We start from the raw sequence: 26,737 nt of genomic DNA, 5'->3' as shown, positions 1-26,737 counted from the left end.
GTTGCAGAGGTAGCTCTCTACAAAGACTATGCTACATATGAACTACCTTTGACAAATACCTGTAGAAACCGAAGTAGATCAGCTCCCTGGCCAACTTGACCACCTCAAACGTCAGTTTGTTCTGATCGTGGTCGCTGAAGTACCACGTCCGAGTGACGACGTTGCAGAGGTAGTTCTCCACGAAGCCGATGGTGGAAGCGAATTGTTGTTTAACTTTCTCGCGGTTAGCGTCGTGGCCGCCTTTCACGCATTGGTAACTGAAACAAGATATAATATTTAGTATTGCTTGTTTAAAACACGGAAGAGTGGCGTATTAAAGATGCCTGTACTCGGCTGGCAGAAAAGATAGAAAAATAGATGGTTTTATTGATGTTTTCATAGCATGCAGTAAAAAACTATGGAAACTCAAAATATACTTTAATTTAAAATGATGAATTATTGTTTGACCACCGATTTGGTGGTAACAGAATTATTGTTTTTTTTTTTTTCGATAAAACGTATATGGAACTTAAATTAGAATGAACTACATTGGCTACGCTCTTGGACTACAGAAATGCAAAGCGATCATGCAAGGGCAATCGCCCAAAAGATTACGAGTCAAAGTGTATCCGAAACAAACGTAGGAGAACGTGACTTTACTTATTCCTAAGGTCTCAAGTTATGATTATGACGAAGAAGTGAAATTTAAATAAAATAGACCTGTTTGAGTAGGTAAATAACAGCATCTAGTGGAATCGAATTTAAACTGTTGTGAGACACCCTATAAGTTCATAGTGAGTGGTGTGCATAGTGAGTTCGTGCTGTGTATCGCTACAAGTGTTAGGTGACCCAAGCCCAAACACACCACTATGCCCGCCTACAATGACAGCGGAAGACCTCCCCCAACCGGTTTTCTCGGCGCGCGCGCAGCGTGCGACGCGGCGGGCCGCAGTACGCGATACACGGCCGTCGTGAACGCTGCTCGCACTGTTAGTGCTTGAGAAAGGAGACCTAGGCTCTCCGAAACATGTCGCGCGAGTGACTTAAAACAAGTGAGTCTAAACCGTAAAATTATTCAGCATCTAGTGGCTATATACTCACTCTTTGATATGTATGTGGTCCGGCACCTCAGTCCACAGACGCGCGTATTTGACAGGCGTCACCGGCTCCTGAGGATCACGGTCGACGTGTAGATGCAGCATTAGACGGCAGAAAGATGCTCGGAGTTCGTGGGACAGCAAGTTGTTTGACATGCACCTGGCGGGTGAAACGGGTTTGAAATCAGTAAAGAGTGTAAAAACACATCAAAATGCTCGCTAAACATTTTTATTATCAAATTGTAAAAAGTATGATCAAATGGGGAAGCTCCAAGCTCAAGCGGTCTAGCATGAGTTGCGTTCTCGCGCTAGACTCCATACATCTTGCACGACTTCAAGTATGCCACATCCACATGCCACAATCGTTTTGATTCTGTTTTCATCGTGTTCAAGTTTAATTACTGCTTTTGGGAGAAGATTAAATCCACGGACGGAGATAATCCCTACTAATTATAATAACATCGAAAGTAACTCTGTCTGTCTGTAAGTTGTTTCTTTTATCAGTTTTATCACGAAAAAAAAGGTGGAATTTACTATAGAAGCGGGATATGGCAGTACAAATTCTAAGGCAGACGAAGTCGAAGGTAGAAGTGAGTAAGAATTTCAGTTTAACACAATTTACTTGAGTATCAGCTGTATATTCAACTGCGGCGACAACGTGTTGAGCGCCAGGTACTGCCTGTTGAGACACATGTTGGAGAACAGGTCGAGCTGGTGGCGATAATAATCCAAGATGGCGGCCGTGTCTGTGGACTCCTCGCTTGGATACACAGTCTAACAGAACTTACTTGAGTATCAGCTGTATATTCAACTGCGGCGACAACGTGTTGAGCGCCAGGTACTGCCTGTTGAGACACATGTTGGAGAACAGGTCGAGCTGGTGGCGATAGTAATCCAAGATGGCGGCCGTGCCTGTGGACTCCTCGCTTGGATACACAGTCTAACAGAACTCACTTGAGTATCAGCTGTATATTCAACTGCGGCGACAACGTGTTGAGCGCCAGGTACTGCCTGTTGAGACACATGTTGGAGAACAGGTCGAGCTGGTGGCGATAGTAATCCAAGATGGCCGCTGACGTGCCTGTTGGTTCCTCGCGTGCTTCGGCCGCTAAGTCCGTTAGTAGGCGGGAATCCTGTAGAAAGAAATACTTAGTCAGTTTAATAATGAACATAATTAGTTGGTTTATTATTGCACCGCTTTATCACTAGTGTTTGAGATACTGAGAACAGTAACTTGATGTCAAACCATGAAATAATTCAGCATACGTTACTGGCGTGCAATGCTGACAACACCGATTGTCGAATGTGTGGCGAAAAGGAAGAGACAATCCCTATGTGTCGCAGTATATCCGTAAAGGGCTCCCGAAATTATAAGATAATATAGCGTACAATGACCCACTCGTAAAATTTCTAACTCCTATTTGCAATTCGTGTACATATACGACCGGTCTGGCCTAGTGGGTAGTGACCCTGCCTGTGAAGCCGCGGTCCTGGGTTCGAATCCCAGTAAGGGCATTTATTTGTGTGATGAGCACATATGTATATTTGTTCCTGAGTCATGGTTGTTTTCTATGTATTTAAGTATTTGTATATTATATATACCGTTGTCTGAGTACCCACAACACAAGCCTTCTTGAGCTTACTGTGGGGCTTAGTCAATTTGTGTAAAAAAATGTCCTATAATATTTATTTATTTATTTATATCATCCTACATTCCAATAACGTTCCCTTTTTTCGCTCTCAAACAATCGCAGCAATAATGTGATTCGACTTTATGAATACCAATTTCAATGTCTTTGTTTTGTATGTATCCTTATTTTTATTACAATGTTTTTTTCTAGAGATTCCATCGTATTGTACCTTCTTGTTATGCCACAGCAGTATCACTTCGTCCTCGACGGTGTACTGTTTGGTTTCCTCTTCTGTCTTAGGGGAACCGCTGCTCTTCTCGTATTTCGTCGAGACAACCCTACAACAAATATTTTTTTTAGACAACGGTGCTAAAAAAAAACACATTCAAGTAACATCATATAATTTTATTACTAGAGCTTTACTATTACATATTTAATTTTACAACGCATTGGCGCTCCTAGCTGTAGAATTATACCTGAATAAATATCAATATCAAAAAGGATGGCTAATGTACAAGCAAAATGTAAATTATAGCGGAAGAGTTGTTCGTGAATCAAATTAGACAGTTTTGTCTATAGGCAGTGGGAAGACACTCCTGACTTCGGGCAAACTCGGCTCCGTTCGGCTCAGCATTGCTCCGAGCAATTATTAGGGTTGACACAAGTTGACGTCCCTTTGCGTGCATGACCACAGATAAGATAATCTCTTGAATTTTGACAACCCTAAATAGCCGAAAGGGATATCATGATTCGACCCTGAATCGCTGTCAAACTTCGGTTTTGTAGGAAGTGTCTTTTCTGTACGGTAGTACTATTACTTATTGTGTGCTATAGGGACCAACCTTGTCTCGATGAGTATGTCCGAGTTGTTGGCACAGAGCACGCTCTTGCAGATGAGTTCCTGCGTGACGGCGATCGCCTTCTTGTTGGAGATGCACAGGTCGCTCAGATAGTCGAGGAAACGTGACTGCCATGTCTTCATGTTTTTGCGGACGAGCCCTGAAAAGTACATCGACTTATAACATGCCAAATTTTATTAAATTAAATTTATTTAAGACCAACAAAGGATCAATTTCGTTAGTGACACATTTTAATCTTATAGCCATAGATGTAAGTAAAATGAGGTAGATATGGTACCAGGCGCACGATCGTGAGGCATTAAATATAGGCTACGGAACCTATATTTAGTTAGTCGTATGGGCGACGCCAACCTGTCAAGTTGTCAAAATCGTTGCATCAAATTTTAGTTTTGTCAACTATGAACGTCACACGTCTACATAAATAAAAGGTCATTGCTTTTAGCTAATGTTAGTCAAACTTATTAATTAACTAACTACATATTTACATATTTATATTATTTATTTAAACACATGTGGAGTGCACTACAGTGGTTCAGGTAGGCCTCATCTATCCTGTCCTGTCTGTTCTGTAATTAGACTAGCTCCTGCGTGAACAACTCTTTCGTCTTAAATGGTACTGATAATCATTAGTAAATAAGCTTGAATCAAGGCTTGATTCAGAAGGCACTGTAGTAAAAGTATTCCAGTATTTTGTAAGTTCTAATTTCTAATTAAAAAGTAGACAAATTTCTTGTTTAGTTAAGAATTCGGAAGTGAAAGCCAAAAGGCCCAAAAGCATGCCTCGTATTTTTTATATTAACAGACACCACAAATTCCACAAACATATAAACAAACCGGGGAGATAAACTACAGAAAGCATTCTTCTTGGGACCAAATATTCAAGGCAGTTTCAACCACATTGGTTTTAGAACCAATTCATGTATCGTAACTCACCTACAAAGGTTTCGATCTCAGAAGCCGTGATATGTTTTTCCAGTAATTTCCGATTGTTATGTAGTAATGCAGTGATGGTATCTTCGGCTAGAATGTCGTAGCCTATCTGCTTCTGCATGAACCCGAAATGCTTCGCTATGTATTCCTGTAAAAGGTGTCATATTAAATCAATGTTCAATGACAGATTATTAATAAAGTTAGAATGGATTTTTATTAACTTAGATATGATCGCATTAAAACAAAATTGTGACCTCATTAGTGGCCGATTTCCCTTTTTATTTCTCAGAAAAAATCTGGTTGACGGTGAAGATTCAGTGACCAATTATTAATATATATGTATGTATGCATCTTTTGATCCACGCGGGATTACACACACACACACACACACAATAAATACATTTCTTGCGCCTAAACGCCAAAGTACCTGATTCTTCCGATAGTCCTGTTGGCTGAGCCGCAGTATCCGGTAGCAGAGCCGGAAGATGTACTTGTAGGCCGCGTATCGCGCGTCACATAATTCTTCTATTTTGAGGAAAGCTTCGCCTTCTGATGACTCTTGGAAGGGACCCTGGAATTCAGGGGATAGTGTAAATATGTAATATAATTCCGAATTTTAAAATTACCTGAATGTTTTGAAGGAGTGTACAGGTTTTTAAAAGGTCGGCAACGCGCATATAACCCCTCTGGAGTTTCAGGCGTCCATAGGCTACGGTGTTTACCACCGATGTGGTATAAAAAATTGGTGATGATGTTACCTGCAGTATCCTGAACAGTTGTCTCAGGATATATTGTTCTCGCAGTAACTTCTGGCGGTCTCTGTTCGGGTTCTCAACTATCAGCTCCAAGGCCTCGGATTTATTCGGTTCATTTTCAAATCCGGCTATGAAGTATACTATGTCTTGGAGAAGGCAGGTCAGTGCTCTGAAAAGGATTTAACGTTAGAATTATCAGAATCCATAAATATAAATTTTGCTAGAATGTATAAATAGTAGTTAAGTATCAATGCAGTAACATGAAATAGATAGTGACGGTCAAAGTGATTTGGTGTCATAGAAAAGCACAAAATTACAGGACTTCGAAAATGGCCTGAATCGCTTCGAGAAAAGGATCGTACGGCCGTGCCTCTTTGTTTTGCTCGACTTGGCGGGGGCACTGCCGTGCCCCCAGATAAGGATCTGTTCCAATATATTTGGCCGTCACTATTTATTTGATGTTGACTGTACTGTCGCCATCAGACATATCGGAGCGGCTAAGGCGCTCACAAATGTCTGAACACGCCTCTATTGTCAGGGCGTTAGAGTGCGTGTTCAGATATTATGAACACCTTGGCCGCTCCGATATATCTTATATCAATTCTTTCCTATGTGTCATTGATTTACCCAATCATATTTAGTTTCATTTGGCTCTCAAAACTGCAAATCCAACAAATACGACCTATAAAGAAAGATTATAATGACCACTTATACCGCAGACTAATTCAAGAAGATCAACTGTCCACAAATAGGTATACACAGCAAAACGTGTGACCTTTAACGAGTGGAGAGACACTTCGTCGATGTCCACTTTGGGCCCTCGAGTTATGTTTGAATGATCTTTATATTGCACTAGAGTCACGATCCACTCGATCGTAGACACAGTAGTGATCTAGACACACGGCAGTGTATCAGCCAAGTTCGCAAAGCAAAACAGCAATATTTCGGACTGATTTTGCCTAATCACTTGGCTATATAAGCTATGGCTATCTGATCTGACTGATTAATTTGTCTATATTTCTATTGTATAATTATTGCTTTATATCTTTCTAATTTTTTCCAATTTTTAGTGTATTTTCCCCATTCCTTTTTGTGTAATATATGTATGTTTGTCCTATAAATTTTGTATGTATTTATATCCTTTATCTTTCTGGTACCTTGTTGTACATTTTGCTGCATTTGTCACCCTCTTTTCACTTTCTCCTCTCATCTACTCAAAGGTTAACTGGAAGAGATCCCTCAAAGGGATAAGTTCGCCTTTGTACTTCTTACTAATTGTATGTTATTTTTAATATGTCTTTTTGTACAGTAAAGAGTTTACTACTACTACTATATAATAAGGGCTAATTTAGACGGCGCGCGAACTCGTATACGATTTCAGTTACATTGCGGACCATTGAGGTTACATCAATTCAGCCGACCGATCAAATGACGCAATGTAATGAAACTCGCATGCGAGTTCTCGCACCGTCTAAATGAGCCCTACCTAACGTATGTTTTTGCTATTATTATTAAGTCACACGAACATAGCCGCCGTCATTCAATCGTAGAATCTTATTCGAAAACGACTAGCGAACGTGACAAGAAACTTGGCATGGACATTCAAGTAACGTCTAAAAAATCCGGTCAAGTGCGTGTCGGACTACTCAATTTTCAATAATGTATTTTTTTATGTAGAACGTGAATGAAATGTCTTTAAAAAACCCGTAGGGGTCGGATCAAAAACTAAGTTATAAAATCCGACTCACGCTTGACTGCACATTTCTAATAGGTTTTCCTGTCATCTGTAAAGAACTAATTTGAGTATATTTCTCAAAATTTTAGACCCAGTAGTTGCGGAGATAAAGGGGGCGGAGTGGTCGGACAGACAGACGCACGAGTGATCCAATAAGGGTTCCGTTTTTTCCTATTGAGGTACGGAACCCTAAAAATAGAGCAAGTAAACGTTTTACATACAGAACTAGATTTTACCTTCATAAGACGCCTAAAACAATTACTTGTCTCAAAATGTTATTATACCATAACTGAGTATTTTGATGATAATTTAACAAACTATAACTGTAACGACTTGACATTTAACTAATTTTATTATTATAATTCCAATTTACTATAATTATTTCTTGACGATAAATCATCAATGTTCTATATTTATTGTGAATTGTTTATTACTTATTACTGTTATATTTCTACTACAACTAACAATTTTAAAAATGATCGTTTTTTGTAGGTATAATAAACTTTTTAGTTTTAAACTAGTTTTTAAGACAGTGCTACGCCCTTGCAGGGCGACCATGTACCAAATGTTTATGTAACACCTTATTATAACCATGGTTTATGCATAAAATAAATGAAATGAAATAAATGAAATGACATCTACACGCTAGATTTTAAGGTAACCTTACTTCCTCTCGTTGTGTTCTATGTTTCCGTTCTGCAGCTTGCTCGACAGCGCGGAAAGCACTTTGCACGCGTCATTCGCAAAGTCCAGGTCTCGAACTTCGCTCGGAGACACAGAGATCAGGGCGAACGCTTCTTTGTCTTCCTTCACCACTGAACAACCCACCTGAGGAACAAATAGAATATACATAATATATAATTATGTATATTTTATTTTATTTTGTTTTCATCTTTTGAATTCTGAGACCGCTGTTATTCTAGGCGCTATTAGTGTTAAAACTTAGCTATTAGTGTTAAAACTTAGGATCCATTTATTGTAAGGCTTCTATTGCCATTTTCAATTATGCTTCTCTTCTCTCTCTCTTTTTGTACGCATGTGTGTGTGCGTAGGTGCTAGCATTAGTTGTAAATTTAATACTTTGTAACTACCTGTGAGTTCCTGTAATTGGCTTCCTGTTTTAATCTTGTTGTCTATTGTAAGTTTTAAAGATGTTGGTTCTCCTAACACAAATAAATAAATAAATAATAGTTTATTCGTAGACACCATAGACTAGGAATCCTCTAGACGGAGCAATTATTTCATGAAGCCGATGCTGCCAAAAATACTGGGGTGCGGGGGACGAGGTGAGCGAGTCCCGTGCCGTGATTGGTCCGTTCAAAGACACGGACGTCACACAAAGACACTTTCGACTCGAAAATGGAGTAAAACTACCGTATATTTGTGGCAGAGGGGGTAGCGCTACTATGCTCAGTCTGGAGGATGTCTTGTCTGTGGTAGAGACACAGTGAATATACAAATAGAACTTGCTATAAGTATTTAACTTGGTTTCTACGATGTATTCAGTTTTACGAGTTCTGTACCAGTTCTCAAGATTAGATCCCTGTCCCATTATCGTTCATTAGTAAGAAACTATGTAGTAGCAATAACTTATAAAAAGTTCCCGTCTGTATCAACGATTAATGTGTATTTTCAATACACGTTAGACTTACATCATCACTTTGGTCGAACAGTTGCCTAACAGTAATTTTTATGCATATTCTCTTATTGCAAAAAAGTAAAAATTAGAAAACACAATATGAGAGCATCTTACCTTGGACATGACTGGTTTTTCTTCATCTTTATCAATAGGTATCGACGTCGAATGCACCCATGTGTGCGTACATAGATGTTGTAATCTAAAACAGAAGACGAACTCAAACAAAATGGTTGATTGAAACGAAATATATGAATATTTGTGGCCGTTACAGAGTCTGTTAACCTTTTGGACGCCAATGACCGTTATATCCGCACCGTAGGTTCAACGCCAAAGACCGATGAATCGGTCACAGACCACAGAGCAACATAAACCTACGTGCATATGCATAAAGTTCAATTTCAGTTTTGACACTTCGGTGACGTGGCGTCAGCGTGACAGCTTTTGTGTTTGACACGGCGTCTAAAAGGTTAACACAAACTGTGTTATTGTTGTCTTTTGTCTGCCGAAATAAACTAGTTAAATATTTAATGCAAGATTGTCGTCATACTTTACCTGACATAACTACTCTGCGGTACGGGTGTGTCGGAGTGAGTCATAGTAGTCGGGTCTAATTCGAAGAGTGTGGCTATTTCTGAGGAGTGTGCTACAGATACTAGTTGGTAGGCGGGCTCCCCTGTGTCTAGCGGTGCGTCTCTGCAATAAAAAAATATTGAATACAGTATATACAAAGAATAATGATGTTCGGCTCGGCATAGATAAAAAGAAAAAGTGGTAACTCCGTACATCGAGTTATTTTAGTTAGTTAGTTATTACTGTTAGTCGACAATAGATGTCGCAATTTTAAGCTAATATTATAACCGGATCCGAAACTCTATTTTCAACTCCTTCTGCTTATAATATTTGTTGTAAATTGTGTCAAGTAGCGGTACTGATAATTCCACTACTTGTCGTCAGATGTCGACTATGAAATAACTCGCGTTTTGGTAAGAAAACTGATGTATGAGTTACCACTCTTTCTTATCTTACAATCTAGACACGCGGCAGCGTGTCAAGCCAAGTTCAAAAGAATATATTTCTCTATGGGCTCGGTAATTAGATAGATATATTGTACTTACGGTGGCCTGACGCACGCTTCGGCGGCTAAATAGTGTCCAGTGGCTAAATGTTTGAATCGGAAGATGGAGTTCCAGTGTCCCGCGCCGCCGCGGCACGGGTCGTGCTGGACCACCTGCAAATGATAATCACATCTGATACTTTTCCTCACTCTCAAGGTCTCTTCTTCAACCTTTTTTAACCTACTGTAGTGTATACAGGGTGCTTCCTGTAACAGGAGCAATAAATTAAACTAAAGGCTGTACTCCCCAAACTGACCAACATTTGTTCAGGAACTTTTAAAAATTATGAATCCTTTAGACTTCCTCTTTTTCATACAAAATAAATATTGCCTTCAATGTACGCTGACATCAGTGTGTTTGACGTTGCTTGTCACGCTTTAATCATACAAAATTTGCAATACATTGCGTCTTAGAATAAACTTTAAAGTGTAATAAAAATTAAAACATGAGATATTTTCAAAAGTTGCTGAACAAATGTTGGTCAGTTTGAGGAGTACAGCCTACAGTTTAATTTATTGCTCCTGTTACAGGAAGCAGCCTGTATATCCAATATTAGTTTACTTTCCTCATTAGCCCAGGTAAAATTAAGCCAGCTAAATTTAAAGTAAAAAAAAAACCGGCCAAGTGATAGTCGGACTCGCGTTCCAAGGGTTCCGTACATTAAGTTCGACTCACGCTTGACTGCTCATTTCTAATAGGTTTTCCTGTCATCTGTAGGTAAAGGTTCAAATTTTTATACGCAGTAGTTCCGGAGGTAAGGGGGGATGGCCGGACAGACAGACAGACGCACGAGTGATTCTATAAGGGTTCCGTTTCGCAGCACTTAACTAGAGTTTCTGGGAACTTATGTACCGAATATCATTAGTATCATCTTCCTCGCGTTGTCCCGGCATTTTGCCACGGCTCATGGGAGCCTGGGGTCCGCTTGGCAACTAATCCCAGTAATTGGCGTGGGCACTAGTTTTACGAAAGCGACTGCCATCTGACCTTCCAACCCAGAGGGTAAACTAGGCCCGTATTGGGATTAGTCCGGTTTCCTCACGATGTTTTCCTTCACCGAAAAGCGACTGATAAATATCAAATGATATTTCGTACATAAGTTCCGAAAAACTCATTGGTACGAGCCGGGGTTCGAACCCGCGACCTCCGGATTGCAAGTCGCACGCTCTTACCGCTAGGCCACCAGCGCTTCTGACCGAATATCATTAGTATATCATCTTTCTCCTGTTCGCCTTGGAAGGCTTGGAAGTGGGACGTCACCGCCTTCAAGGATCTTTGGATGTTCTTGAATAAGGCTTGTGTAGAAGGTTCTTTATAAAAGGTTCGCCAAATAATACTGACCTGAATCTCTCATCTCCGCCTGGTACTCGTCCATGGTGAGGAACTTCTGTTAAAGAGAGACAGTCATATATTTACCTCTATCTCCCACAGTGCCTTGCTGCTAGTGGCCGCTGTGGCGCTAGACCTCCCCGTGGTCCTCAGGAACACATGCTGCCTCTTCTGGTACTCGTCCATGGTGAGGAACTTCTCCTGTTAAAGAGAGACAGTCATATATTTACCTCTATCTCCCACAGTGCCTTGCTGCTAGTGGCCGCTGTGGCGCTGGACCTCCCCGTGGTCCTCAGGAACACATGCTGCCTCTTCTGGTACTCGTCCATGGTGAGGAACTTCTCCTGTTAAAGAGAGACAGTCATATATTTACCTCTATCTCCCACAGTGCCTTGCTGCTAGTGGCCGCTGTGGCGCTGGACCTCCCCGTGGTCCTCAGGAACACATGCTGCCTCTTCTGGTACTCGTCCGTGGTGAGGAACTTCTGTTAAAGAGAGACAGTCATATATTTACCTCTATCTCCCACAGTGCCTTGCTGCTAGTGGCCGCTGTGGCGCTGGACCTCCCCGTGGTCCTCAGGAACACATGCTGCCTCTTCTGGTACTCGTCCATGGTGAGGAACTTCTGTTAAAGAGAGACAGTCATATATTTACCTCTATCTCCCACAGTGCCTTGCTGCTAGTGGCCGCTGTGGCGCTGGACCTCCCCGTGGTCCTCAGGAACACATGCTGCCTCTTCTGGTACTCGTCCATGGTGAGGAACTTCTGTTAAAGAGAGACAGTCATATATTTACCTCTATCTCCCACAGTGCCTTGCTGCTAGTGGCCGCTGTGGCGCTGGACCTCCCCGTGGTCCTCAGGAACACATGCTGCCTCTTCTGGTACTCGTCCATGGTGAGGAACTTCTGTTAAAGAGAGACAGTCATATATTTACCTCTATCTCCCACAGTGCCTTGCTGCTAGTGGCCGCTGTGGCGCTGGACCTCCCCGTGGTCCTCAGGAACACATGCTGCCTCTTCTGGTACTCGTCCATGGTGAGGAACTTCTGTTAAAGAGAGACAGTCATATATTTACCTCTATCTCCCACAGTGCCTTGCTGCTAGTGGCCGCTGTGGCGCTGGACCTCCCCGTGGTCCTCAGGAACACATGCTGCCTCTTCTGGTACTCGTCCATGGTGAGGAACTTCTCCTGTTCCGCGTGGAACAGACGGACCACGTCGCCGCCTTTGAGGATCTCTTCCTGGTTCTCTTTGTGTTCCAGGAACAGGGTCACTTTCCAGGAAGTTGAGGAGTTTACTACGTTGACCTGGAATGAAAAAGGTTGGTTAGGATTCTCTTACACAGATCAACCTAGCCCCAAACTAAGCAAAGCTTGTACTATGGCTGCTAGGCGACGATATACATACTTATATACATAGAAAACACCCATGACTCAGGAACAAATATTTGCGTTCATCACACAAATAAATTCCCGGGATTGGAACCCAGGACCATCGGCTTCACAGGCGGGGTCACTACCCACCAGGCCAGACCGGTCGTCATAAGTGTCTGGATTTGAATTCTCCCGATAAGTGCACGTTTTCTGGTGCATTCATTCAGTTAAAGCAGTGCACACGAGCGTGCACTGTCACTGAAAGCATGCTGGCAATGTTAACCATGATTTTATTACTTCATGCAGTCGCCATCAGATATATCGGAGCGGCCTAGGTGTTCACAAAATCTGAACACGCACTCTTAACGCCTTGACAATAGAGGCGTGTTCAGATATTTGTGAGCACCTTGGCCGCTCCGATATATCTGATGGCGAATGTACAAGCGGCAGAATTAGCTAAGCAAACTTATTCTCTTAACAATAAATGTGGTTAGTTCATCTTGAACACGTCCGTTCAGCAACTTCTAGTGCTGACTATGGGGCTATTCATAAATTACGTAATTTCAAATGTGGGGGGGGGGGTCTGGACATCGGATGATGGCAGCATGATGTAGGAGGAAATGGGGTCATTCGAAGAATGATTTTTGGATGATTTTAGGAGGAGGGGATGAAAAATCGTCAAAAATAGATAACGTAATTTATGAAAAGCCCCTATGCAGCAAAAGCTACGCGGATCAACTGCGGTTCGCGGACTGGATTAGGTCTTACCTCCATACAGCCCGCGTTGTCGGGTAGCTCGTGGTTGGAGGACACGTGTAGGACTTGCTGGCCCGCGCTCACGGGGTTCATTATCACTTTGTCGCCTACCACCACGTTGTCACCTGAAAAACGAATAACATGGTCAAATGAAGTGCGCATATCCAGACAAATGGTCGCACCGACTGTCATCATCATCATTTCAGTCTTTTATCGCCCACTACTGAGCATAGGCCTCTCTTCGAGTACGCCACTTATCCCGGACCTGAGCCAATATTGTTCAGAAATGACCCGCAATCTTCCGAATATCGTCCACCCAACGAGCCAATGGACGCCAGGCACTCCTTTCAACTGAAAGCGGCCATCATTCCGTTAAAATTTTGGCCCACCACACCACACAACACGACCACCGACGGTCTTCGCGACACTAAAACCAGCCTAAGTGTATGGCCTGAGTGGACGCTCGAAGCGGAGCGTTCGGCGACGCGTGCAGCGTGGCTGTGGGCTCACGCGTGATGTGAGCAGCGTGCACTAAGGCCGCTCCTATACGCTTGCATTTGTTTAACATGCACGCCGCACGCCCCGCCCCGCTGCACGCCCAACTCGAGCGTCCACTCAGGCCTTAGGGAATATCATTGCCAATATGGCCATCATCGCTTATGTAGACTTACCAGTAGATCGTAACTTGTAGAAAGGCATCACGTAGAACCATGAGCCTTCGTTTCCGTTCGCGTCTAGATGGACACGCATCGCGTTCTTCTCGAGCAGCGCCGGCAGTCTTTTGTTTACCTGCGTAACATAAATATAACAAAACTTCCGTGAGACAAAGACATAGTAAATATATTAAAAACGGGTAAATATATTATATATTTATATAGTAAATAAATGAGGGTAGTTTCTCGCCTCCCCTGCCGCCACCGGCGCCTGCGCCGAGTCATCGGGCGCGGAGAGCTGCGGCCCGCAGTCTGCGCCGGTCCGTCACCGTAAACGCAAGCTCCTGATGACACTTCTCGGTACGAAGTGAAACATGTCGAGCGTTTTTCGACTTAAAATACGTGAGTGACCCGTTTTTAATATATTTACTAACATAAATATAGCTGGTCAAGCAAATCTTGTCAGTAAAAAAAGGCGCGAAATTCAAATTTTCTATGGGACGATATCCCTTCGCGCCTACATTTTTCATATCTGCCGCCTTTTTCTACTGACAAGATCTGCTTGACCAAGTATAATGATCAATATTAAACAAGAGAAGACCATTGACCACTGTTCACTATTTTTACAATATGGTTTTATAAATAAGGGTTTACTGTATAAAAACGCGACATAGTCAAATAAAAAAAAAATGGACGGCGAAATTGATAACTATGTACTGTACAGTCGCCATCAGATATATTAGAGCAGCTAAGGCGCTCACAAATATCTGAACACGCCTCTATTGTCAGGGCGTTAGAGCGCGTGTTCAGATATTGTGAACACCTTGGCCGCTCCGATATATTTGATGGCGACTGTACATATTTGGGTTCATGCGTCAAAAAGCAAATATTTTAAAACGCTCAACTTCGTAATCAGAACACACCCAGGCACATATTGCTCCTGATGGTGACGAAACTTGGAATGGATCGGAACATTTCGAGCGATAATAGACTTACATATGACATACACAGTGACCCGTTTAAAATATTTTTGCGAGGGTTCTCAACTCAGCAACTTGTTCTCTCGCTCTATCGTGTGGGTGCGAGGGAGACGGGTGTACTCACGGTGAGGTAGCTGCACCACGCTGCCGTACTGCACGACGGTGCCCAGCAACTTGTTCTCTCGCTCTACCGTGTGCGTGCGAGGGGGACGGGTGTACTCACGGTGAGGTACTTGTTGGACTTGACGTGCAGCAGCTGCACCACGCTGCCGTACTGCACGACGGTGCCCAGCAACTTGTTCTCTCGCTCTACCGTGTGCGTGCGAGGGGGACGGGTGTACTCACGGTGAGGTACTTGTTGGACTTGACGTGCAGCAGCTGCACCACGCTGCCGTACTGCACGACGGTGCCCAGCAACTTGTTCTCTCGCTCTATCGTGTGCGTGCGAGGGGGACGGGTGTACTCACGGTGAGGTACTTGTTGGACTTGACGTGCAGCAGCTGCACCACGCTGCCGTACTGCACGACGGTGCCCAGCAACTTGTTCTCTCGCTCTACCGTGTGCGAGCGAGGGGGACGGGTGTACTCACGGTGAGGTACTTGTTGGACTTGACGTGCAGCAGCTGCACCACGCTGCCGTACTGCACGACGGTGCCCAGCAACTTGTTCTCTCGCTCTACCGTGTGCGTGCGAGGGGGACGGGTGTACTCACGGTGAGGTACTTGTTGGACTTGACGTGCAGCAGCTGCACCACGCTGCCGTACTGCACGACGGTGCCCAGCAACTTGTTCTCTCGCTCTACCGTGTGCGAGCGAGGGGGACGGGTGTACTCACGGTGAGGTACTTGTTGGACTTGACGTGCAGCAGCTGCACCACGCTGCCGTACTGCACGACGGTGCCCAGCAACTTGTTCTCTCGCTCTACCGTGTGCATGCGAGGGGGACGGGTGTACTCACGGTGAGGTACTTGTTGGACTTGACGTGCAGCAGCTGCACCACGCTGCCGTACTGCACGACGGTGCCCAGCAACTTGTTCTCTCGCTCTACCGTGTGCGAGCGAGGGGGACGGGTGTACTCACGGTGAGGTACTTGTTGGACTTGACGTGCAGCAGCTGCACCACGCTGCCGTACTGCACGACGGTGCCCAGCAACTTGTTCTCTCGCTCTACCGTGTGCGTGCGAGGGGGACGGGTGTACTCACGGTGAGGTACTTGTTGGACTTGACGTGCAGCAGCTGCACCACGCTGCCGTACTGCACGACGGTGCCCAGCAACTTGTTCTCTCGCTCTACCGTGTGCGTGCGAGGGGGACGGGTGTACTCACGGTGAGGTACTTGTTGGACTTGACGTGCAGCAGCTGCACCACGCTGCCGTACTGCACGACGGTGCCCAGCAACTTCTTGTTCTCCAACTCATTTTGCTTCTTTTCTATCTCTGCTGCGTGCTGCAACACGAACACGTTGTTTAAAACCTGTGATGTATAGCCTTACGGCTCGGCCACGACATTACATGACTGGCGACGGCGACAGCGACAACCATAGGTGGGAACAAAAGGTCGGATCAATGTGTCTCGCTCCATCCTATGGTTATCGCTGCCGCCTTTCTTCTATTGAAGTGTGCATGCACTGTAATAACCTAAATGCATATGTGAAAATTATACTTAATCACCTTATTTTATTGAAGTAGTACAGTCAGCAGCAATAGTTGCTAAGCGGGCGAGGTGTTCAAAATGATCTTCACCCGACTTTATTGTTAAGAGAATAAGAGCGCATCGAGGTAATTTTGAACACCTCGCCCGCTTAGCAACTTCTGCTGCTGACTGCACATACTTTCCTTCCATATCGCACAACTTCATAACGCTATAATCCTATAACCAAATCACACATGTGTAAAAGCCGATTCCACATTTACGAACCGTTACTAATAAGCAACACTCTGACTGACTAAAGTTGAATCTTATGCCCTTGAAATAGGGTTTACGAAAAGTTAGTTAACAGTAAGAACGATGGTACATTAATCCGGGACATTAACGTCTAAATGAGTGAACGGATTCATTAATAATATAAGGAATAGTCTTTATTCTTTATCATCTTGATTTAAAGCTCAATTTAGCGTGGCGTTTCAAGTTTGATTTAGTTCAGGCGCGAGATTTATTATATACATTTCTTTATAATGTCTGAAGGAGATGGTAAGTTAATTAATTTACCTGAAAGGGTTCACGGTATTTTCGAACGTAACGCATTGGAAACTAGGCATATAATTTGTGTGTAAACGAAATATACTACTTTGGACCCTTTCTGTGGGATTAAAGTAGGGATTATGTAGGTTGGTGTGAACATTATGACACCGTGTTAAAAGATCTCATATTAAACATATGGACGGATCAAGTTTTGCATATCCATTTCAGATTTTTCCTTTAATTACATATGGATAACTGCAGATAAATCTATTATCTTTATGTATATTATATTTCGGGGATCTCGGAAACTGCTCTAACGATTACGATGAAATTTACTATATGGGGGTTTTCGGGGGTGAAAAATCGATCTAGCTAGGTCTTATCTCAAGCAAATCTCGGTCTCCCAGGGGCCCGTTTCTCAAAAGCTTCTAACTTGTAATACAAGTGGAAGTCCCTTTCTAACAAAAGCTATCAAAAAGTGACATCCGCTTGTATTACAAGTTACAAGCGGTTGTGAAACGGGCCCCAGATATTTATTTATTACTCATAGATTCACTGGTAGTAGGTGTGTTAAATCAAAGTGAGATGCGGCTACAGTAACAATGCACCAGCCATTTTTCAGTCTCTTTGATCTAAATTGAACAGGAAAAAAAAACAAGCAGAAATAGATGAAATATATTAAAAAGTTGAATGAAAGAAAGGTGATAGAATTGGGTTAATATATTTAATTCCGGACGGCAGTTTAGAAATAGACGAAATAGTGAATAATGTCTCTGAGATCAATTCAGGTGGCCTGGTTTTGTCATTAATTTAGATGAGACTGGAAAAAGTTATGTTTTCATAATTAATTTGCTTGCATTCGCTTTTAAATTGTGGTGAAAAAATGTGACAACGACAGATAAAAACCGGCCAAGAGCGAGTCGGACTCGCGCACGAAGGGTTCCGTACCATTACGAAAAAACGAACGGCAAAAAATCACGTGTGTTGTATGGGAACCCCACTTAAATATCTATTTTATTCTGTATTTAGTATTTGTTGTTATAGCGGCAACAGAAATATACTTATCATCTGTGAAAATTTCAACTGTCTAGCTATCACGCACGCTTCATGAGATACAATCTGGTGACAGAGAGACAGACGCGGGCAAATAATACATTATGACTTAAAACTTTTTGGGAACAATAGAGACCCATCTTTATCACTCATATTAGTGCGAAAGATAGACATTAGCGTTTCGTTCGCTACGGCGCAAATCTTGGCTAGAACCCCTGGAGATTCTAAATATAGACTAAAGACTTGCCTCTTCCTTTACGGGCCAGAAGTAAACTAGGACTCCCGAGATAGCCCGGAAGCCCTAAGTATAGACTTTAGATCCCTCTGATTTCGATTATATTAGTCTGAGGTTGCACGATACAAAGCCACCTACTTCAGCTCTCAAATTAACAGCCACTGTATTTTGCACTACTTAATACGCGTCTTAGGATTTTCTTAGTCTATGATATTAGGCATAGGTAATCAATTTCATGCAGGCTATCAATAGAACCGATTTGAGCACGTCATATTAATCTGGGGGCACGCCAGTGCCCCCGCCAAGTCGAGCGCGAAGCAAACACTGCCGTACCATCCTTTACTGGAACCATTTCGTCGCATTTTCAGGCCCCTATTTGAGAACCTCTGCATAAGACCAGAACGCAGAAATTTTCGTCATCCAGTAAGCTATAATCACATACTTAAAATCCAAAATTTCAAGTCTGTAGGTCATTTAGTTCCGAAGTTAAGCGAAAGCAAAGTTTCGCATTTATGACACTCACTCACTCACTCACTCATGATCATCAGAATAGAACTAGTACTTCCCATAAACTCAGAGAGCTGAAATTTGGTACAGAGTTAGGGTTTAATGGCCACATAAAGGGAAAACCTAAAAATATTGCAATATTAGTCACGTTTTAAAGATCTAAGAACTGCATAAGTAAGTTTGTAATCCCATATAAATATATGATATTACAAAGTTACTGTTGCAGTTCCTACAAATAGTAGGTAAAGTAAAGGTACACTACGATGTACGATGTGAGTATGAATGAAGATATGTTTAGTTATGATATGTGTATACATAGTATGGGTATGAGTACCCGAAAAGAAAGACTGCCTACAAAAAGAGATGAGATCCGATCAAAAACATTACATGTAAAAAGGTGCAAGTCTCGCAACGCTTTTACTACAAAAAAGTTTTGAGATGTAATGTGAAACCAAGTCGGTTATTTTAATCAGTGCCAGGGGGTGTTAAAACCGTATCAATAAGATATCTTTAATTTGTAATACATATAATGACTTGGCAATCGCACATAATGCTTTACTCGTACCGTACTCGTAAATATGTGTAATGCTCAAACTGCAATTAGCGCTAGTGTTATGTTCAATTAGAATTATTTTTAATAGGTGACGATGATCCTTTTGACATTATGCAGCCGTGCGATGGCCAAGTCATTATACATATTACAAATTAAAGATATCTTATTGATACGGTTTTAACACCCCCTGGCACTGATTAAAATAACCGACTTGGTTTCACATTACGAGGGCTGTTTGATAAGTACCCGTTTTCCAAATGTATTAATATCACGGGCCGAAAATATGTATACAATCGTTTTAAGCCATTTATCAGAGGTGGGATTTTTTTTAAAAAAACAGCATTCTTTTGTTTTTTTCTCATTTGACAGTGATTCAGTGAAAGCGTGAACTTAAAATTGTGAAAATGGGGAAAGAGCAGTATCGGTCTGTAATTAGATTCTTGTTTTTGGAAGGAAAAACATGTGATGAAATAAAAGTAAGAATGCAAGCGGTTTACCATGAATGTGCTCCTTCTATGACAACCGCCAGATACTGGTTTAACGAGTTTAAGCGGGGGAGAACAACCGTCTTTGATGAGGATCGCCCAGGCCGCCCAATTGAGGTGACTACAGACGATATGGTTAAGAAAATTGAAAATATCGTTTTAGCCGACCGCCGAATTGAACTTCGAGAAATCGTTGATGCTGTAAATGTTCCAATCGAGCGGGTACAAAACATATTAGAAGAAAAATTGGGTATGAAGACAGTATCGGCGAGGTGGGTGCCGGTACTCACGGAGGAGCAAAAACGGAACCGACTGACTACTTCGGAGCAGTGTTTGGCCGTGTTCAAACGTAACCCGAAGGAGTTTCTGCGTCGTTTTGTGACCGTAGACGAAACGTGGGTCACCACTACACCCCGGAAATGAAAGGGCAGTCGAAGCAGTGGATTTTACCGGGTGAACCTACGCGAAAGTTAGCAAAAATCGTCCCATCGGCTGGATAGGTCATGGCGACCGTTTTTTGGGATTCGCAGGGATACATATTGAGTTCTTATAAAAGGGGAAAACGATAACAGGACAGTACTATGCCAATTTATTGGATGAATTTGACGCTGTGTTGAAGGACAAACGACCCCATTTAAAAAATAAAAAAGTACTGTTTCATCACGACAACGCACCAGCTCATTCGTCTAGAGTTGTGATGGCTAAATTAACACAATTACGCTACGCCCTATTGCTTCACCCCCCGTATTCTCCAGATTTGACCCCATGCGATTTATTTTTGTTTCCCAACCTGAAAAAATGGCTCGGTGGTAAGCCATTTGGATCAAATGACGAAGTCATTGCCGCCACAGAGGCCTATTTTAATGACTTTCCGAAATCATACTTTTTGGATAGTTTATTGAAGCTTGAATATAGGTGGAACAAGTGTATAGAGTTAAAAGGAGACTATGAAGAAAAATAAATGCATATAAACGGTCAGGGCATTGAGAAAGCTATTGGGCATATGTGAAAAATACGTTAGTAAACATGGCTTACTGTATAACGCTAAGAAAAGCGAATATATGGTATTTAAGGCCGTCGGGGGCAAGCTACCGGAAAGTGTACCTGCCATAAAACTTAATAACAAAGAACTCAAGCGCGTATACACATTTAAGTGTCTTGGACACTATGTCACCGACGACCTTAAAGACCAATTAGATATAGAAAGGGAGCGCAGGGCACTGGCAGTCCGATGCAACATGCTGATAAGGAGGTTTGCACGGTGTAGCCGACAGGTAAAAATAACTTTATTCAAAGCTTATTGTCAAGTTTTCTACGCGTGCAGCCTCTGGACTAGCTATACGCAGAAGACCATCAGTTCCCTGCGCGTCCAATATAATAATGGTTTCAGGATGTTGTTGGGGCTGTCCCGTTTCTGCAGCGCATCAGGCATGTTTGCACAAGCTCGCACGGATGACTACTATGCCGTAATACGTAAGAGAGTTGCCTCGTTGCTCTGCAGAGTGCGTGCCAGCTCCAACCCCATCCTGACTACTGTAGCGGGCCGATATGACTCACCTATAATGCGGCATGTCGAGTGTGTCATAACCGCTACTAGGTGATAGATTAAGTTATTGCTGTCTGTGTATGTTTTAATCGCTTTCTGTTTTTGTTCCACTAACACTTAGTTTTTAATCTTAATTGTTACTAACCATTATGGGCCATTGTTGTCTTTTAAATAAATAAATTGAAAATTGAAAATAAACAAAAACAACTGATTATTTTTTTCATAAACGGGTACTTATCAAACAGCCCTCGTACATCTCAAAACTTTTTTGTAGTAAAAGCGTTGCGAGACTTGCACCTTTTTACTTGTAATGTTTTTGATCGGATAACGTTATACACTTTGAAACCACTTGCCCTAACCCAACCCCAATTACATACATTAAAAGACCCACCGAATTATCCGATAGCAAAATATCATTATAGTTAGAACAACTTGTAACTCACGGGATATAGAAATAGGGTTTATATTCCTCTTATCGTGATCTTAAACGGTAGGATCAAACATTATTCAAATGTAGTGCAAATATTATCTATGAGATCCTGACATACGGTCTCTCGTTCGGTACGGATCAAAGGAAGACCGATATGTTCAACGAAGATTAATACCTAAGTTTAGGAGATATGTATAGATTTTGTGTTTTTGTTGAAAAGCCTTTAGGCGATATATGTCCAAGTGTCAGAAAGGCTATATAGGTGGTCCATGGTCAATTAGTCCGAATGTAAAACGACGTGATGTAATTGTGCTTGTAATACAAACGGATGTCACTTTTTGATAGCTTTTGTTAGAGAGGGACTACCACTTGTATTACAAGTTACAAGCAGGGATCGGAACCGGTTTTTTGCAAAAACTTAGAAATAATTGATATTCCGAATATTCCGATGTTTGTACTTCTTTTGTGTTTTTTATTTATTTATTTGACATTTAGATTTTATTCTAGAAACATCCTAGACTAGTATTTTTTATACAATTTTTTTTTTCATGTTTGACGATCCTTTTGTGAAATTCTTAAATTTGTGTTAAATTTGATTTGTATAATAATCCAATATTATTATGGAATAATAACATCAATAAATTGCTCTGATAATTAGCTTAAGATAATTTATAAGTATGTTACGATTCATAAGTGTTTGTTGCTAGGCCTACATGAATAAAGATATTTTTGACTTTTGACTTTTAACCATATTTTTCGAATTATTTTATACTCGAAATGTAGGACTCAGTTGTGTTTTTAGGTTACGACTTCGTATTATTAGATTGCTCAATTAGAAATGAAGTAATTAGCAAAGAACGAAAAAATACCGTTTCCGTTCCCATACAAAAAATACCGGTATCCGATCCCTGGTTACAAGCTTTTGAGAAACGGGCCCAGACATCCAGTCCATTTGACAACAAGTCCGAAATAGTCCGCATGTTTGCCTTAATGTCAGAATGACTATAGGTGTCAGAATGTCCAAAATGTCAAAAAATCCACACACATAGTGTGAAAATCGGTATCTCTTACGGTCTTCTAGTATTAACTTTCCATTGATCCGTACTGAACGCGAAACCCTGGATAAAAAATAACCAACTACTTCGCCGTGTCTTAGGGCTCATTTAGACGGCGCGTATACGACTTTAGTTACATTGCGGACCATTGAGGTTACGTCAACTCAGCCGACCGATCAGATGACGCAATGTAATGAAACTCGCATGCGAGTTCTCGCACCGTCTAAATGAGCCCTTAATCTGAATCTTATTGCGATACAAATAAAGTCCATATTGGCTTACGTGTAATCTCTTGAGCAGGCCCGTGTCAGTGTTGTTGTTGGCCGACTGCTTCGCCGTGTTCCAGAATTGCTTCTGCGCCGAGTAGCGGTTCATGGGACATATTTTAAATAGGCAATCTGAAAACGACACTAATGTTAGAGCCGTAGAGTTGAATATGACATGAAAAGGGAAGACATAGGGTAATTCGCCCGTAACTGGCCACCCTAAACTAAAAATGAATTCTATTAACCTATAAACAGAATTCATTTTACATAAGTAAGCAAATCATAAGCTTGCAAATATAGTGTTGGTAAAGTCTTGAGTCTGGTTTGAGTCCTCATCTTTACACAAGAAAATGGAAAATAGCATTACTCTTGTCGTGGAATTAGGGTGTGTTCCCGGTAGTGGTTTTCCATGCAAAATCAGTCCCGAAGCCGGGAACCCGGTTCTCACCGTACAAATTCAGTACTGAGAGCATTATTGCTTATGTTACTATTAGGTACTCAAATACCTCTGTGTCTGAACTTCTTGCTCGGGCCAGTATTAAATCGAGATAAAAAATTTAAAGTTGAAACGTTGCTCAAGAGCAATTTAAAGGGATATCATATTCAAGGACCTGACTTTTCTGAACTCTGAGTGGTATCAAGTTCAGACTTTCAGTTCAAAAAATTCTCATGGTCAAAAAAGGACTATTACTGGTCAAACTTACCTCGGAACTTTTTGGGCGGGTCAGTGAGGTCGCCCGCCTCGGGGCAGACGACGCATCTGTCATCTACCAACCTGCCGACAAACATATTAATTAACATACATTAAGAACTATCAAGACAAGACCTTGACCTGATAAATCAATTCGAAGACTTTATAATAGACAGTGTTTTCCGAATATAGATTCCAATTGGTAATAATTATGCGGTTTCACTTTTTTGTCACTGCGCTCACAGGTTTCAAAGACTTAAGTTGGTCATATCCACATGGCTATGCCTGCGAAATTTTGTGTCCCACTGCTGGGCGAAGGCCTCTCCCCTGCTTCTCCATGACTCCCGATTCAGCGCTTCTTCCGACCAGTTGTTAAGGAAGGCGTTAAAGTCGTCCCGCCATCTCTGCCTGGGCCTGCCCCGCCCACGCTTCTTCGTCGGCATCCACTTGGTGGCTATGTTAGCCCACCTATCCGGATGCATGCGATAGACGTGGTCGGCCCAGTCCCATTTGAGCCTGGCGGTTTTTTTGCCAACGTCAGCAATGCGAGTTCTAGAGCGCAGCGTGGTGTTCCGGACGCGATCGGTCCTTTTAACACCTAAAGTTCATATACTCACCCTAAAGTACTGAGGAAGCCTGAGACCGTCCCCTCCGCGTAGAGGGACACGATGTCCCCCTGGTGAAGGAAGCTGTCCCCCATCTTGCCGCCTTGCCCCCACCATGCAACGACACCTGACAACAAAAGAATCATCAATATATGGTATTTCTGCAGTGGCCTTAGAATTGCGCATTTTTGAAATTTGGAATAAATTACACTGTAACATTCCAACTATTTGCTCTCGATTCCTTAGGTAATCAAAATCAATGTAATGTCCGTAATACAATAAATAATTCACGAGGATTTCATTTGTTATCTATTATTTTGTAGTTAACCTCCCGTTCTTTGGTTTCATAGATTATTGGAGCTAGAATTATTGGAAAACTCTAGATAAAATAGGATAAAGGTGGGTTTGTTACAATTGGTAGTGGGGATAAGTATGGGGCTACTCCTACTCGTGTTAAAAAACGCCTAAATCGCATATGTTTTCAAACTGCTGTCAGTTTACTTTATCTAATTCCGAATATCACTGTACTGTAGTTAAACGAAGCATAATAAACAAACGTTACGGAATTTTGGCATCAGTACTAACGACAACAAACTTAAAGTGAATCTTATGTATTTGCAGTAAGGTACAAATTGTCAGTTAACAATACCTATGGACGTAGGTCAGGCTCCTTAACTAGGAATAATGGAAAATGTAGTTTATTCAATGGTATTTTGGTGCAATTTAGAATGATAAAGTTTAAAGTAACAAGCATGGACAGTGTTTAGAAAAGCGAGAATGACTCATTGAGCTTTGATTGTTCAGAAAATAGATTTACAACGTTTTTTCAAACAGTTTTTATGGTGGGATATTCCGATTGTGCGATGTATAGTTGGTCAAACCAATTTGTCAGTCAGTAAGAACCAGGAAAACTATACTCGTCCTTTTCTTTTGGGTGCTAGTAGTAGTGTAAGACAAAGATAATATGATTCCCTCTGTCTATGTTTGAAATGAGACAGTCCTATGACAAAATAGAATTAATCGTTTAGCGTTTATTCTCGCGGTTGATGAGCAGAGGGTGACTGTTATAGTTATTGGCCAGTATATAGACGTTGGCTCTCTTTGCATGTTCTACCGTCTGTAGACTCTGTACAGTGGGGAATGCTCCGAAGAACTTTTTGGTGTGGTGCCATCGTCTCGTTTTTATCACCGCACCTCCCGCCAAAGGAGCAAAGTCCATCCTCACTTCTTAGATACATGGCACACCAAGAATAAGCGGGCATCTCGCTCGTTTCTTCCCAGAATGTGGAATGAGTTGCCTCCTGAGGTATTTCCTTTGCACTACGACATGAGATTCTTTAAGAAGCGGGTATTTAGGGTTCACAAGGGTTGGCAACGCTTATTATGTGGCTCTTATGATGTTGCTTATGACCATGAGCGACGATGACCGCTTCCCATCAGGCGACTCGTCGGCTCGTTTGCTGACTATCACATAAAAAATAATATATAATATATTTGGCCACTCCTTACAAATCAGAAAGAAACAAGCCAATTGAAACCTTATTATTAAGAGTGGCCAATTACTAGCAGTCACCCTAACATTAATGGTGTCTACAGTCTATTTTTCGCACAGATAATAGTAAAAAGAGTACTTGAATCTTTTTATTTATGACTTTCGATAGGTGAGTTTATATTATGTAAATATCAATGATATTTCATTCCAATAAAGCAACTCCATTGATAATCAGGAAAAAATAACTACATTGCGTAACAATATTGATAAGGTGGATATTTGGATAAGGAAGATAGCGGGGTTAATTGGGTCAAAGGGGCAGTTAATGAGCGAGAAGGTTAGTCAAGGGGCTGTGCTTGTTGGTGAAGACCAGTGTTGCCAACTCTGCAACTTAAATCTTTAACTTACAACCTTACGAGTACACCCTAACTTGACACCAGAGGCCCGTTTCTCAAAAGCTTGTAACTTGTAATACAGGTGGAAGTCCCTTTCTAACAAAAGCTGTCAAAAAGTGACATCCGCTTGTATTACAAGTTACAAAGCTTTTGAGAGACGGGCCCCTGGTAACTTTTATAACAAAAATATTGATACGGTGGATAAGGGAGATAGCATAATTAATCCCCATTAATGCTTGACCCCTCAAGTACAAGATTACAGGCAAAAAGATAATGAGCTATATATAGTCTGTCAAGGTGTTATGTGGTAGTGGACTTTCGTTATTTGCCTCTCTATCACTTTTGCATATTCGAGCGGTAGAGGCAGCAGGCAAATTTCGTTTTACGCGGCAGACCCTCTGGCTGGACTCATATCTTTT

General features: G+C 41.9%; 1 protein-coding gene across 1 annotated transcript in view; it reads right to left on the bottom strand.

The window, feature by feature from the left end:
- The window catches only part of LOC134658488 (inositol 1,4,5-trisphosphate receptor), a 108,655-nt gene that overhangs the window by 66,264 nt on the left and 15,654 nt on the right, over positions 1-26,737 (bottom strand). Inside the window, exons 2-20 of the mRNA XM_063514174.1 lie at positions 24,444-24,558; positions 23,840-23,910; positions 23,152-23,267; positions 16,151-16,270; positions 13,868-13,985; positions 13,209-13,321; positions 12,144-12,374; positions 9,742-9,854; positions 9,179-9,319; positions 8,741-8,825; positions 7,655-7,815; positions 5,256-5,421; positions 4,925-5,068; positions 4,501-4,645; positions 3,550-3,706; positions 2,937-3,045; positions 2,031-2,209; positions 1,081-1,236; positions 60-257 (exon numbers count right to left, since the gene is read on the bottom strand). Of these exons, the coding sequence (XP_063370244.1) occupies positions 60-257; positions 1,081-1,236; positions 2,031-2,209; positions 2,937-3,045; positions 3,550-3,706; positions 4,501-4,645; positions 4,925-5,068; positions 5,256-5,421; positions 7,655-7,815; positions 8,741-8,825; positions 9,179-9,319; positions 9,742-9,854; positions 12,144-12,374; positions 13,209-13,321; positions 13,868-13,985; positions 16,151-16,270; positions 23,152-23,267; positions 23,840-23,910; positions 24,444-24,526 (2,606 nt within the window). The 5' untranslated portion in view covers positions 24,527-24,558. The remainder of the gene's footprint in view (positions 1-59; positions 258-1,080; positions 1,237-2,030; positions 2,210-2,936; positions 3,046-3,549; positions 3,707-4,500; positions 4,646-4,924; positions 5,069-5,255; positions 5,422-7,654; positions 7,816-8,740; positions 8,826-9,178; positions 9,320-9,741; positions 9,855-12,143; positions 12,375-13,208; positions 13,322-13,867; positions 13,986-16,150; positions 16,271-23,151; positions 23,268-23,839; positions 23,911-24,443; positions 24,559-26,737) is intronic.

This window comes from Cydia amplana, chromosome 22 (assembly GCF_948474715.1).
Source record: "Cydia amplana chromosome 22, ilCydAmpl1.1, whole genome shotgun sequence".
Classification (NCBI taxonomy): domain Eukaryota; kingdom Metazoa; phylum Arthropoda; class Insecta; order Lepidoptera; family Tortricidae; genus Cydia; species Cydia amplana.
The sequence above is the reverse complement of the archived record's forward strand: the minus strand, read 5'-3'. Positions and strand labels throughout refer to the sequence as shown.